Genomic DNA, 14,230 nt, shown 5'->3' with positions numbered 1-14,230 from the left:
TTCTGTCATGTCATCAAACCTTTCATGTTTACCATGCATGAAAGAGTATAGACGTAGCCCCAGAGTGGCGGTCCACACCTTTAACCCCAGCCATTGGAAACCACAGGCAGGCAGTTCTTATAAATTCAAGACAAGCCTAGTCTACATAGCAAGTTCTAAGCCAGGCAGGGCTACATAGAGAAACCTTGTCTCAATAAGAGGTATAAAAGTATATGATTATGGACAAAATTTGAATTTTTAATATTAACGAGGCTAAGTTCTTTCTTTTATCTCTAACCATGGAGATATTTTCCACACTTTCCTTGCCTTCTCTTAGTGGCCTCGCTTTCCTTTGCCAGCTTCTGGAACTTAGTCTTTTGGCAGCTGTAGCATTATAAAAACTTACCACAATCAAGAAGAATCTCATGAGATTTTTATTGGTTTATTAGTTTTATATGTCTGGCACTTTTCAATGCCTTTTTGGTTTTGCTTTGGTTTAGGTTTGTTGTTCTTGTTGGTGGTGGTGGTGGTGGTGATAGTGGTGGTGGTGGAGGTGGTGGTGGTGGTGATGGTGGTGGTGGTGATGGTGGTGGTGGTGGTGGTGGTGGTGATGGTGGTGGTGGTTGAGACAGGGTTTTTCTGTGTAGCCCAGGCTGTCCTGGAACTCTCTCTATAGACCAGGCTAGCCTCCAACTCAGAAACCTGCCCCTGTCTCCCAAGTGCTGGGATCAAAGGCATGGGCCACCACACCTGGCAATGTTTTGTTTTATTTCTTTTCGGTGTTGTAATTAAGCACTGTTCCACAGAGACACATCCCCACTCACCTAGTATGGGTACTTAAAAAAAACCCTTCACCTTCCTTACCCCAGACACAGAAATCTTCTTTTAACTATATTTCTTCAACAGTTTCCGTTTCTAATTATTCTTTTAGTGGGGTTGTGTGTGGCTGAGCTCCCAGTGTTAGCTGGCATACAGGTCATGTTTATTCTCACAAAGCTTTCCCACAGGTCCTGGGCCAGCTGAACAGATACTTTGAAGAAACATTTAAAGATATTCTGTTGCCACCAGGTTCCCACTGCTTCTCTGCTGAGAACACTTTTGTCTATTAACTAATTTTTTTTTTTTACACAGTGATACATTATATTTCTAAGTATTCTATTTGGTACGCTTCCAAACATTTTCATCACTTCCTGTTCTCTTTCTCGGTATGGTATTAATGCTCTCTTTTAACTAATCTATATCCACTTCATTCTGATGCTGTTGATCTTCGTTGTTTTATTAAAATGCTTTCATAACTGCAACATTTTTAGATATGTATGCTGAATGCAATGTGATGTTTTTATGTGTATATATACTGTGAGATCATTAAATCAAGCTAAGTAAATATGTCCAACACTATTTAGTTATCGTTGTGTGTGTGTGTGTGTGTGTGTGTGTGTGCTGGGGGCTTGGGGAAGTGGGTATCCATGCATGTGCCTGTCCACATGGAGGTCCGAGGACAACTTTATGAAGTTTTCCTCTCCCACCTTTATGTGGCTCAGGAGAATAAATGCAGGTAGCCAGATTTATGCAGCAGACACCTTTGCCAGATAAGCTAATTTACTGGTTGGTTCCCTGTCACCATGTAAACGAGAACTTTAACATCTAGTATCAAAAAATTGTCAAGCACTTTTTTTTTTTTTGGTGGCCATTTGAATTTTTCTTCTGAGAATTATTTGTCCTCCAGCCTTTATGTGCATAAAGAACAATTATAAAAAAATACCAGTGCTTAAATTAATAATAAATAAATAAATAAATAAATAAATAAATAAATAAATGTTTATATTTTATTTTACTTTTAGTTAAATCACACCATGGCCAGTTTAATGTAAATTTATTAGCACTGGTTAAGACATTTTTAAAATGTTCATTTGCTGTTTTATTTGTTTGTTTGTTTTTAAAGTTATTGGAGGAATACATTTAAATTATCTGCTGATCAGTCCTGCTATCACGTCTAACCAGGTAACTCCAGAGCAAGGTTCTCAACCTTCCTAACCCTGCAACCCTTTAATACAGCTCCTCATGTTGTCCTGACCCCCAACCATAAAATTACTTCATTGCTACTTCATAACTGTAAGTTTGCTAGTTATGGATAGTAATGTAAATATCTGTGTTTTCTGATAGTCTTAGGTGAACCCCCCCACCCATGAAAAGGTTCTTCTACCTAAAAGGGTCAGGACCCACAAGTTGAGAACCACCCCTTTAGACCACTCCAATCAGTAAAGCTAAAAGTCAGATACCCTGGGGGACTCCCAACCCACGCCTTTGAATGCTAATCTTCTGAAGCGAATTAAGCAAGACAACCATCAGCTCTGGATGTTCCCTGGTGCACTGGAGGGGAGATGAGCACACTGTCCACAGCATTTCCCTCACTGACTTTTTTTTTTAATTGCTCAACAGAAAACAACCCGTGACTTAGCAATCTCTTTGAGCTAAGACAACTTTAAGGGTCTGGCCCACAGTGACAACTACATTGGTGTCCTTTCTGCCTGGCTCTCTTCCCTAGCCCAATTCCTCGCTCAGTCTTATCCCTCAACCTGTCCTCTAATGTATCCTTGCCCTGTGATGATGGACATCTTTCAGGAAACTCAAATGCTGCCCGGTGAGGGTTTAGGATCTGCATGTTCTGTCGTCGCCAGTTTGCTAAGTGGACTCATGTAGGCTCATCCACCAGTTTGCACCTCTTTATGCTCTTCTACTATTTACAAAAACTATTTATTTGTTGTTATTTTATGCCTGGATGTAGATATAGGCAACGCGTGCACACAGTACCCAGGAAACCAGAAAAGGGTGTTAGATCCCTTGAAACCGGAGTTGAAGATGGTCGTGAGCCACCGTGTGGATGCTGGAAACTGAACCTGGCTCCTTTGTGAGAACAGCAAGTGCTCTTAACTGCTGAGAAATCTCTCCACCCCCTCCTTTGCTATTCTTAACAAAATACTTGAGCGGTCCAGATTTTTGAGTATAACAGCAGAAGCCAAGAGTGAGGGGCTGGCTGTGAGGGTGTGTAAACCACAGACTTGTACTCAGTTCATCGGCCCAACTATCTCCGTCTGTGGTTGGCTTGGGGCGGGAGAAACAAGGGTGTCACTGCCTGTGATTTGATTTGTCTTGCTCCCCATCCATTCCCTTCCCCAACCCCGCTCAATGTTTATGATTTTCACTCTGCCATGTACCTAGTCTGTCTCAGCCTCTAGGGCAAAATGAAGCATTTCTTCTTCCAGGAGACTACCCTAATGCTGCAGCCCACAGAACATCTCTTCTCCATATGTCAAGAACCTGACCCCTTGGTCCCTTCTCCTACACTCTTTTCTAACGTCTACCTGTTTGAATCATACAGCTTTCCCCTTCCTTGGTCTATATACTAAAAGTGACTCCTAGTGATGATTCAAACACAGTCTTCACAGAGTGCATTCTTGACAACCCTCTGGATATTGTTTATTCTTTCTGTTGCATTTTTCCACATTTGAAAAGACCCTTACAAACCCCCAGACAATGGACTGGATTACAATGACAAACAGGTCATATTTAAGAGGAGAGCTTATTTAGAGTGGGCCATGCCATCTTTCAGTTCTGAATCATGGGTGTAGTCATATTTATGTAAGATTTCACGTCCATGAACTAATTAAAAAGAGCAGTAGCTTTTGGGAACCTACTAGAATCAAGGGCCTAAGATAGCCTCAGAAGGGGTACATCCAGGGATGGAGAATTTAAAGGAACTGGCCAAAAGGAATACTTCCCCTGCCCCATATAAGCAACTTTCTCTTCATTTTGTCGTGTCAATGAGCAGCAATAAATAGGTCTAGGAGTCTGGGTGAAAGAGACTAGACTTCTAAAGGACGGGAAGGTAGAGAAAATCTAGACCAGGGGGTAGGGTATGGGGTGGAGTCAGAGAAAGTAGTTGGAGCCGCAACAGTCCTGTAACTATAGACAAAAGGGGGGCCTCGGTTCCAGGAGCAGCTTTTGGGAAGGAAGTAGACAGCGAAGACATTGGGCACCCTCACCCCTACCCACACCTGAACCAAGAGGACGATCCAACAGGAGGTTGGTCTTCCAACACTTTCCATGGGCTTGGAATGACGATGATTTACGGTACAACCACGGGCGACAAGTTGCTGATTTTTTGGTTTGACTTTGTGCCCTCTAGAGAAGAAAGGGATAGGGCAATAGTGGTCACATCGTGTAAAGAAACAGACTTCTCCCGGGGGTGATCATAATTGATCCCTCAACTCCTGGGTCAGGAGTGGGGTTTGTGGCTTAAGAGCTGCCCGTGTAGGCTTCTCCTACGGGGGATAACCCACTGAGCAAAGACTATGGATGGTAAGTTTTCTGGAGCATAGCAAAATCAGGTAGACCTGAACCTGTTTCCTGAAACCAGGATGGAGAAACAGGGCTCCTCAGACTGGATTGGATGTAGGAATTGGGACGCACGGTGCCCCGCTGTCTCTCTTCCCACAGTGTGGGCTTCCAAGGTCTCTGTAACCTGGATGAAGAAGGGAAGTGCTCTTCAGAACCTACCTGCCTGTTCCAGGCTCATGCAGACATTCCCACAGAAGGCACGGCAGCAGCGAAGCTGGTCGCCCTCACAGTCCAAGTGGGCCCCGCAGGAGCTTTTGCACTGGGTGCTGGTCGGCTGCGCCAGGCAGGGCTGCAGTTTGGGCCTTGATAAAACTGAGAAGGAATTCATAAGCAGCGATCCCCCTAACCAAGAACATGTCTCATTATTGCCTGCAGCCCCAGCGCTCGGGGATCCCCTTCAACAACCTTTCTGCTTCCTCTCCCTGTCCAGTAGCCTCGCCTGGTTCTTGGACAAACAAAAACAAAAACAAACAAACAAACAAAAAAATCCACTCCCTGGGCACTCTGCTTACTCCCAGAAGGCACTGTAACATTATCCACATGGACTTAAGTCTAATTCTCAAAGCAAAGAGTCCCTCGTTTTCACTTTATTTTATTTGGGGGGGGGGGATTGGGTCCAGGGCAGAGAAAGCACCTACCTCCTGGCCGTTGACTTTTTGGTTCTTTCTATGATTATACACTCTATGCTAATCCTTGTCCGAGGAGTAGCCTGCAGAGACTTCCTCCCAACCTTTGGGCTGTCTGTTCTATTTGGCTGTGCCGAATCGAATGATTTATAATTTGAGGCCTCAGCTGATTCTTTCCTTTATGTCCCGAACTAGTGAAGTCCTCCCCAGAAAGCTGTTACCTAAGCCTGCAGCCTCAAGTGTCTTCCCCACGGTTTCCTCTAGATCAGTGTTTCTCAACCTTCCTAACGCTTCTTCCTTTAATGCAGTCCCTCATGTTGTGGTGACCCTCCCACAACTGTAAAATTATTTTTAGTGTTACTTCGTAACTAATCTTGCTACTGTTGTGTATATATGTATATCTGATATGCAGGATATCTGATATGCGGTCCCTGTGAAAGGGTTAGTTGACTCTTCAAAGGGGTTGAGACCCACAGGTTGAGAACCACTGTCCTAGGAATTTCAAGGCATCCTGCACTATATGAAATATCCCAATGATGAACAATCTATTGAATCGACATAAGGATGACTAATAAATGCATGGCAAAATGTTAGGCACCCCAGACAAAACAGCAAATATTGGCTAGAAAGGTAAAGCAGGGGAAGGGGCCTTTAATGTGTGTTAGTGGAAAGGGGGATTGACTCAGCCTCTGTGGGAATCAGAAGGGAGACTCTGCAAAACTAATAGAACAACCACAACACCCCACTATATTATCCTTGGGAATATCTCCCAGGAATCAGAACACTGTACAATAGATACCACATATCCACGTTCATGGTGGCAACATTCCTAAGTCAATGTATAGAATTAGCCTAGGCTGCCCCTTAATGAATAAACTGTATATGTACATATATAATATTATTAATACATAATCTATTGTTTACAATATATAATATTTATATATAACATACAAATAATAACATATGTGTATGTACACACACACACACACACACACACACACACACACACACATATATATATATACTTGTTTCATTCCTAGAAAGAATGAAATGAATGGAGGCAGACATCATCGTGTTAAGCAACCCAAGTATGACTCAGAAAGACCGGTGAGGTCTGTTTTCTCCCACATGCAGAGCCTAGTTATTTTAGAGACATGGAAGTTGGAGTGTCTCACTTGGGGGGAACAGACCCTATGGAAGGCAGGATGGAGAGAAGCCAGGGAGTAGGTGATGTGATTAAAGTACTTCATACCATGTGAAAACGTCACATCAAAACCTACGTTTTGTACAAATAACATGTTACTTTTTTAATACAAAGAATCAGGGGCCTTTTGAGAAAATCGTAATTGAAAGTCTCAGCCCCCAAAGTGACAGTTCACAACTGTCTCTAACTGCAGTTGTGGGGAATCTGACACCCTCTTCTGGCCTCTGTGGGCACTGCACACATGGGGTGCACAGACATTCATAGAGGCAAAGCACCCATACACATTAAATAAACACAAAAAGGAAAGACCCTGCCTTCTGCCTCCACTTCTCCATTTCTGGCTGACACAGAATTTTTTATTTCCCCAGAAACTCAGCTTTCCCTTGGAACATTTCTCCTTTCGTATTTATATATCTTCCTCTCTGTAGAATTTCTTTTTAAAAAAATTACTACAGGACTTCTATGAAGCTCACATATTCATTTTTCTCACTGTGGCCAAGGTTCTAAAACACCCAATTCTCTTTAAGTGGTGGGAGCACATGGAAAGAAATCACTAGAAACCCTTTGTCAGTTTGTGGTCTGTCTCTGGAGCTCATAACGAAGAATACCAGCTCCCAGCAACTAGGGTTAGATGCCTTCCAGGAAGCCACTAACCCTTCTAGAACTGTCTACAGATCAATGTTCTCCTAGACAGAAACATAGTGTGGTTGTCACCATCCCCCCAACAGACATGAGAATAACATCTTACTTGCAGCATCAGGAGACCCTCCGGGTTGAGACCTAACCATTTGTTTTCCTTCCAGCATCTTGGCTTTCAAGACGAGGGATGTTCTGGGGTGCCCCAACTCACCACTGCTTCCTCCCTGCAACGGGACTAGAGAAGGATTAGGATTATTTGTTTTCTGCCCAGTCCCCACTTTGAAGCCCATCCAAAATACTCACTATAATCTGGAAATTCAATTTCAGAAAAAAATCTGTCCTTCCATCTCCCCAGCACTGGCAGGCCTAAGAGTAGCAGTGTCTGGAGAGCAACTAGCCACTTCATGAGGCCAACCGTGGGCATCAGGCTGCAGAGCTGTCGAGACACTCAGTGTTTGGATAGGACCTGCTAGGGGCACAGAGCATTCCTGTGTGGGAATGCTGTGGGGAGGTGGGAAAACACATGCTTGCCTGGCCTCCCAACACCCTCCCTGATTTTGCACCACTCCCCCCTCCGTCCATCTCACCATCTGGCCTGAGATCAGCTCTTCAAGATGTCTCCTCACCTTCTTTTCCATTGCCCAGGGGGGACAGTCACACCTTTACAGGTTTGAGTTTTGGAAATTTTAAAAAGCAGAAAAGCACAAGAGAAAATAGAGGCTCTTAAGTTATTCATTACCTAGGGCTGAGCACTGGTGATCGCTTAAAAACCATCCAGGTTTTACGCTCTATCAAAATGCAGGTCTCCTTCATCTACACCTAATTAATCTACGTTTTTCATAAGGTTGTCATCGCATTACACCTACTGTTTCTAATATTGGTCATTTAATAAAATATTTATTTTATATAATATAATTTTTTGAGCAAGTGTTATTTTTTTTTCTTATAACACACACACATACACACACACAAATCCTTACTGAATTTTCACCCATGTAAGCATCAAAAGGTTCCATGTCTAGCCTCCAGGACTGGGAAAATCAAATAAAATCAAGGTCAAGTCATGAGTCCATATTTATGTGAGTTCTCAAATGAATAGAATGGGAGTTTGCTGAACAGAGAACTTAACCAGTGTCAGGTAAAAGGATGAGAGAGCATGGAGCCTGTGGTGGACCCCAATATGGAGTCTGTGATGGACCCCAGTATGGAGTCTGTGATGGACCCCAATATGGAGTCTGTGATGGACCCCAATATGGAGTCTGTGGTAGACCCCATGATGGAGTCTGTGGTGGAGTCTATGGTTGTTTATGGTAAGGTAGTGCTACCTGAGCTGGCTTACTTGTTCTGTCTTGCCGTGTGATACCCAGTCATGTGTTTGAAAAGTACTTTCATTAATTGTTTGAGAATTTTGTACAACATATTTTGATTATATTCACTCCCAAGTTTTCCACTTAACTATTCCATGTATTTTCCCCTTCCCACACATCTCCCTAACTTCCTGTTTTCTTTCCCCACAACCCCTCAACTCCAATTTGAGCTGCTCACATCTCCTGGATGTGGGACCACCCACTGGAACACACAGTTGACCTACCAGGGACTACACCATCCATAGGAAGCTGGAGAGATGGCTCAGTGGTTAAGAAAACACGGACTTCTCTTTCAGAGGTCCTGAGTTCAATTCCCAGCAACCACATGGTGGCTCACAACCATCTATAATGGGATCTGATGCCCTCTTCTGGTGTGTCTAAAGACAGTGACAGTGTATTCATATACATAAAATGAGTAAATAAACCTTAAAAAACAAACCATCTATAGCTCCTCCATTGGGACTGGAGAATTGTGGATTCCTTTCCACTCCATAATAGAATGTTGTATGGTTTGCTCTTGTGCAGGTGACCACAGCCACTGTGAGTCTGTGACTAAGGGGTCCTGGAATGTCCCGAAAACACTGTTTTACTTGGGTCTTTCCCCACCTCTGGTGATTCAACATACTAACAAGCCTGTCAAGCAGATGCCAGTACAATGCTTTTGAAATCCACAGTCTCCAGAACTGTGAGCCAAAGAACCTCTATTCCTTACGAATCACCCAGCCTGGCATAGTCAATTACACCAATAGGAAAGAACCAAGACAGGGATGGTCAGTAGGTAATGGGATGATTGGTCATAGGACCAACTGAAGCAGTGGGCCAACTACCAGGATGCAATGGGGTCTCAGCATTGCTGCTTCGATGGTTCTGTCTAAGAAGAAGCTCAAACCAATTGTGAGGAAAACACCAGACAAACTCTGACTAAGGAGACATGGTAAGTATCATGCATGGTTCTCTACATAAACCACCATTGTACAACTAGCAAAACTGACTGGCCCTCAGGGCTACAATGTGTGACTTTCTCCTGCTAATGGTTGAATTGTTCTAATATGTGGGGGAAAACATCAAAGACTTGAGATTATGGGGTGTCGTTCTGGTAACTATCAAATGCTTCCAAAAAGGTTCTTTGCCTTATGTCTTCAACTTTGGCAAAAGCTTGATACTGTTTCAAACTAGGTTTTTTTAAAAAAAATTAGAAACAGTCAAAATACTTTGAGAACATGCTCTGAGGATTGATGGGGCTCAGACATGTAAAACACTGGGTATGGCATCCACCATAGAGTTTTGAAAATTATTAAATAACATAGAAAGTCATCCTCTCCAAGATCTACATATATTTAATATTTCCTACAAATTTTCACTCCTTTAATCCTTTTTATTTATTTATTTATTGATAGCATTGGAGACTGACCTAGGACCTCTGTCAGATGTTAGGCAGGTATTCTACTGAGATGTATCTTCATCCCGTTTTATGTTCTCTTGAGACATACGCTTGCTGAATGCCCAGGCAGGCCTTGAGCTTGCCTGCAGAGCTCCAGGGTGACAGACAAGTTCTGCAGTGCCTGGCATTTCATTTTAAACTCATTTGATTTGGTTTGGGCAGATGGGCCAGGGCTTCTCAGCCTCAGCACGGTGAGTTCTTCAGCCAGATGACTTTGAGGTGAAGGTCAAACCATCCTCACACCGCAGGCTGTCCCTCCACACCGCTGGCTTCCCCTCGCTGGACATTAGCAGCACTCCTCTGATGTAGAAACCCAAACTACTTCCAAAAATTTGTCAAATGTCTTAGAGGCGGTCATGCCCGTTTAGGGCTGGAGAGATGGCTCTGTGTGTAAAGTGCTGGCCATAGAAACACGAGGTCCTGAGGCCAGGTCCCCAAGTAGAAAATCCAGGCACAGAGTCAGGAGGAAAGAGAAGACAGACAGACAGACCCCCTGAAGCTCACAGCCAGCCTAGCTGAGTCACAAAGTTCCAGGCTCACTGAGAAATTCTGTCTCAAAAAGCAAGGAAGGACAGAGATTAAGGAAAGACACCAGATGTCAATTGCTGGCCTACACACACACTCATACACACACTCATACACACAGACATACACACACACATACACACACACACACCTGAATGCATATGACACATATACCTATGTACCCATGGATACTTTGATGAATATATGCTGATCATGGGAGCACACACACACAAAAACACATAAGTACATACATACAAACACACACATATAGTAACAACTGCACATAAGTGAAGATGCCCACAGATGGGTAGGGACATTGGACGCCTTGGATCTGGAATTACTGGCAGTTGTGAGCTATCTGATGTGGGTGCGGGAAACCCCATTTGAGTTCTCTGGAAGAGCAGCTAATGCTCTTTACTGCTGAGCCATCACGCTAGCCTCCTTCTCATGTGCTTCTAACACCTTACTTATTATTTATTTATTTATCTACCTATTTACTCTCCCATGAAGACTGAAACACCAGGTGTGATTCCTTTCTGAGGAAGGTTAAACTTGTTGCTTTAATGCTGTGTGTTTCAGATGGTTGTAAGGATGGAGACTGAACTCCGGTCCTCTGCAAGAGTAAGAGATGCTTTTAACCACTGAGCCACTTCCCTGGCACTAGGGTGCCATCTTCTCTTTCTGCCTCTCCGAGAGAATGTGTCTATTTCCTGGGCTAACTTTTAGGATTGTGTGTGTGTGTGTGTGTGTGTGTGTGTGTGTGTGTGTGTGTAGTTTTCTAAAGTTGGAAACAATGTCATGCTGAAGGATGCTGTTGGTGATTGCAATCGATGGCATTTGCATTGCTTGGTGATTTTCCTAGATTTGCGGCGTGGTATCCGTATTAACCTGGGGAAACTTCTATTATTAGTTGAGATATTTTTCTGTTCTTTGCTATTTTCCTCTCTCTTGTCTGTTGACCGTCTCATACACATATCTCAAACTGATATCGTCTAAGGGTCTTGATCACATTTATTTTCTCTGCCAGTTAAAGAATTAAAAGGCAGGGAAAAAAAATCTCCGGGGCAGCAGATGGCAGTGAAGAAACCTCCGTCACCGAAGACAGAATTATCAGTTGAAGAACAGCGTTTATTGGGTGAGGAAACACTCCTGCAGGCCACACATAGAAATGATCCTCCATGAAGCCAAAATACTCCCAGTTTCTTCTCAGGGGCTTAGGCTGGAGGGGGTAAAGCTCCTGAAGAATTCTGCTCCCCTAGTTTAGGGTTGGTCAGTTTGAAGAAAGAAAAGATGGTTGAGTGGCGGGTAACCAATTATGTGTAACAAGTAACCGAACATGTGTAAACAACCACATGTAACATGTCTTAATCCAGACTTAAGCCAGTTCATCGGTAGGAGACCTGCTATTGGAAGACAAAAGTAAGCAACGCCTTTGTGCTGAGCTGCTGGGGCTTCTGTCTTAGCAGGAGGGTGAAGAAGAATCTGGCCTTCTTGAAAACTGGCTACTTTTGTTACCTAAGCACATGGGCTCTCCCCATCTGCCTGCCTATCGGAGGAAAACCTTTGAACTTTTCCCACATTCTGGGACATTGCCTTCTGGTGGTTTTTAAGGTTTTTTTTTTCTTAAGTTTTTCTCCTGGCTTTTCAGCTCTGAATGTTTGTTCTGAGCTATTCTCACAGTCGGAAATTCTTCATTTGCATCTGATGAACTCCTATGTGGTGGTTTGAATGTATAGCCCCCGCCCCCATAGTCAAAGATATTTGAATGCTTGGGGCTCCGGTTCACAGTGCTGTTTGGGGGAACTTAGCAGGTGTGTCCTTCTTGGAGGAAGTGTGTCACTGGAGAGAGAGTACCTTGATTGGTTTCTCTCTGATTTGAGCTTGTGATTCGGGGTGTGAGCCTTCAGCTGCTGTTCCAGCTGCCACTTCTGCAGCTTGTTCCCACGGTTGTGGTGAGCGCAAACCTGAACTCCACCGAACATATCCTCTCTCTTTTTACCTTGTTACAAACACATCACACAGACGTTGAATTGGTGCTCTGGAGGGAGGACCCAGGTTTGTTTTAGCAATAGCTTTCTGGAGTCACTCTCGGATTGGCCATTTTAACCCTTCTACAGGTGTGCAAGCCCTGAGAAAAGACTGTCACTGTCTGGACTTTGTTTCCTGTCTTCATCTACCTTGGCCCTGAGTCCCTTGAGTACTTCTTCTGCATGGACACTTATGTCTTCCTTGTCTGCCTGCCTTTCAGTTTTTTCTGTGTTCTGGAAGTCATTTTTTTTAGCACCACTCCAATTTATTTATATTCTACACTTGGAGGCTGCTGCGTATCACTCTGTAGAATAAAGGCTCACCTTTGCACAAAAGATGTACACTTTTATCCTTGCACTGTGGGTGTACTGGCTGCTGGGATGTCACAGACGATGCAAAATCATTTCTCACTGAAGAAATTCATGGATTGGCAGGATGGCTCAGAAAAGACGCTTAGCATTAAGCCCAGGGACCTGTGTTTAAAGAACTATACCGTCGAAGGAGAGAACCAAACCCTGAAAGTCCATCTCTGACCTCTACACACAAGAGGTGTGCACCTCCTCCAGTGAGCCAACAAACCAACCAATCAATCAACAAATAAATAAAATACAAAGTTTTACAAGGAAGTGTCGTATCTCACAGTACTATCAGGACTGAATAAACCTGATCCTTAACCAAACATGTCACCCCATCCCACATGTCTCTTGGGCATCAGAGTGGAGTGTTCCCTTAGCATACTGGTTTCTTCAGGCTTGACTGCTTCCTCCCTGGGGCATGACATACACCTGTTGGCAGGTTTTTTTTTGGGGGGGGGGTTGTTGTTGTTGTTGTTGTTGTTGCCATGATGAAGCGCTAACCAAAATCAACTTAGAGAGGTGAGGGTTTATGTGGCTTACGGGTTACAGTCCACCAAGGCAGAAACCTGGAGGCAGGAACTGAAGCAGAGGCCTTGGAGGAGTGCTGCTGACTGGCTTGCCCTTTAGGTCGATACAACCCAGGACCACTTAGTTGACCCACCGACAGTGAGGGGGGCCAGCACTAACCATCAGTCAAGATGATGCCTCACAGAGCTGTCTACAGGCTGATCTTATGGAAGTGCTTTCTCAGTTGAGGATCCCTCTTCCCAGATGGCCCTAGCTTGTTCCAAGTGAACAGAAACTATCCAACACATTTCCCTTCCTTCTGTCTCCTAGATCTAAAGTCAGCAGATGAACCCACACATTTCTGGTTGTAGATGCTGGTTTCCCATGGACATAATCCCAGGGTTTTTCACGGCTATTTCTGTTTCTGTGCAAAATGTAGCGACAGAGGAACGGCAGTGAGCACGTCATAGCTGGATGAGTCTCTGTCACCTTGACTCAGAAAACACCCAGGCCTTCTTCCAGAAAGTCTCTCCCTCCCCTCCCCTCCTTTCCTCTCTTTTTTTCTTCTCTTTCATTTTTTTCTTGGTTTCTGTAATTCACTTAGAATGGCATTGTTCATTTTTTAAATGTGCAGTTCATCGACTTTTCAAACGTTCCCAGGGCTGTACAATGCTCTCTCCGGAGCATTTGCATGAATTATAAAGCACTCGGGACTTACTTGCTTTCATCTCCCACCCAGCGTAACCCTGGCAACCACTACTTATTTTTCTGTCATGTGAATTTGTCTGTTCTGGGTGTGCTATTAAATTCGAGGCAGTCTGTGTGGGCCATCTTGCCCTTAGCACATTTCCTTAGCTCATTCAGGCTGCAGGGCCTGCTGGCACTCGGCTCTTTTTTATGGCTGACTATTCAATATGCTCATGAATATGCGTTTTCAAATCCAGCTGTCACTTAGTGACGGATATTTGGCTTGTGTCTTTGTAGCTACCTTAAAGAATGATGCTGTAGGGGAAATAAAAGAGATGATGGCTCAGCATTTGAGAGCACTGGCTGCTCTGCCAAAGAACCCAGGGTTTGATTCCCAGCACCCAGATGGCAGCTCACAACTGTAACCCCAACCTCAGGGGATCCAGTGGCACCAGATATGCATGTAGGCATAC

General features: G+C 43.9%; 1 protein-coding gene across 1 annotated transcript; it reads right to left on the bottom strand.

The window, feature by feature from the left end:
• Nucleotides 1-4,105: 4,105 nt before the first annotated feature.
• LOC308427413 (uncharacterized protein) lies at nucleotides 4,106-7,270 on the bottom strand (the record flags this gene model as incomplete). Its single annotated transcript, XM_080925548.1, has 3 exons — nucleotides 4,106-4,161; nucleotides 4,537-4,689; nucleotides 7,150-7,270. 3 exons carry the CDS (start codon nucleotides 7,268-7,270, stop codon nucleotides 4,106-4,108), a joined length of 330 nt encoding a protein of 109 aa, XP_080781674.1.
• Nucleotides 7,271-14,230: the final 6,960 nt, after the last annotated feature.

Source organism: Micromys minutus, assembly GCF_963924665.1.
Source record: "Micromys minutus genome assembly, chromosome: 11".
In the NCBI taxonomy this organism is placed as follows: domain Eukaryota; kingdom Metazoa; phylum Chordata; class Mammalia; order Rodentia; family Muridae; genus Micromys; species Micromys minutus.
The sequence above is the reverse complement of the archived record's forward strand: the minus strand, read 5'-3'. Positions and strand labels throughout refer to the sequence as shown.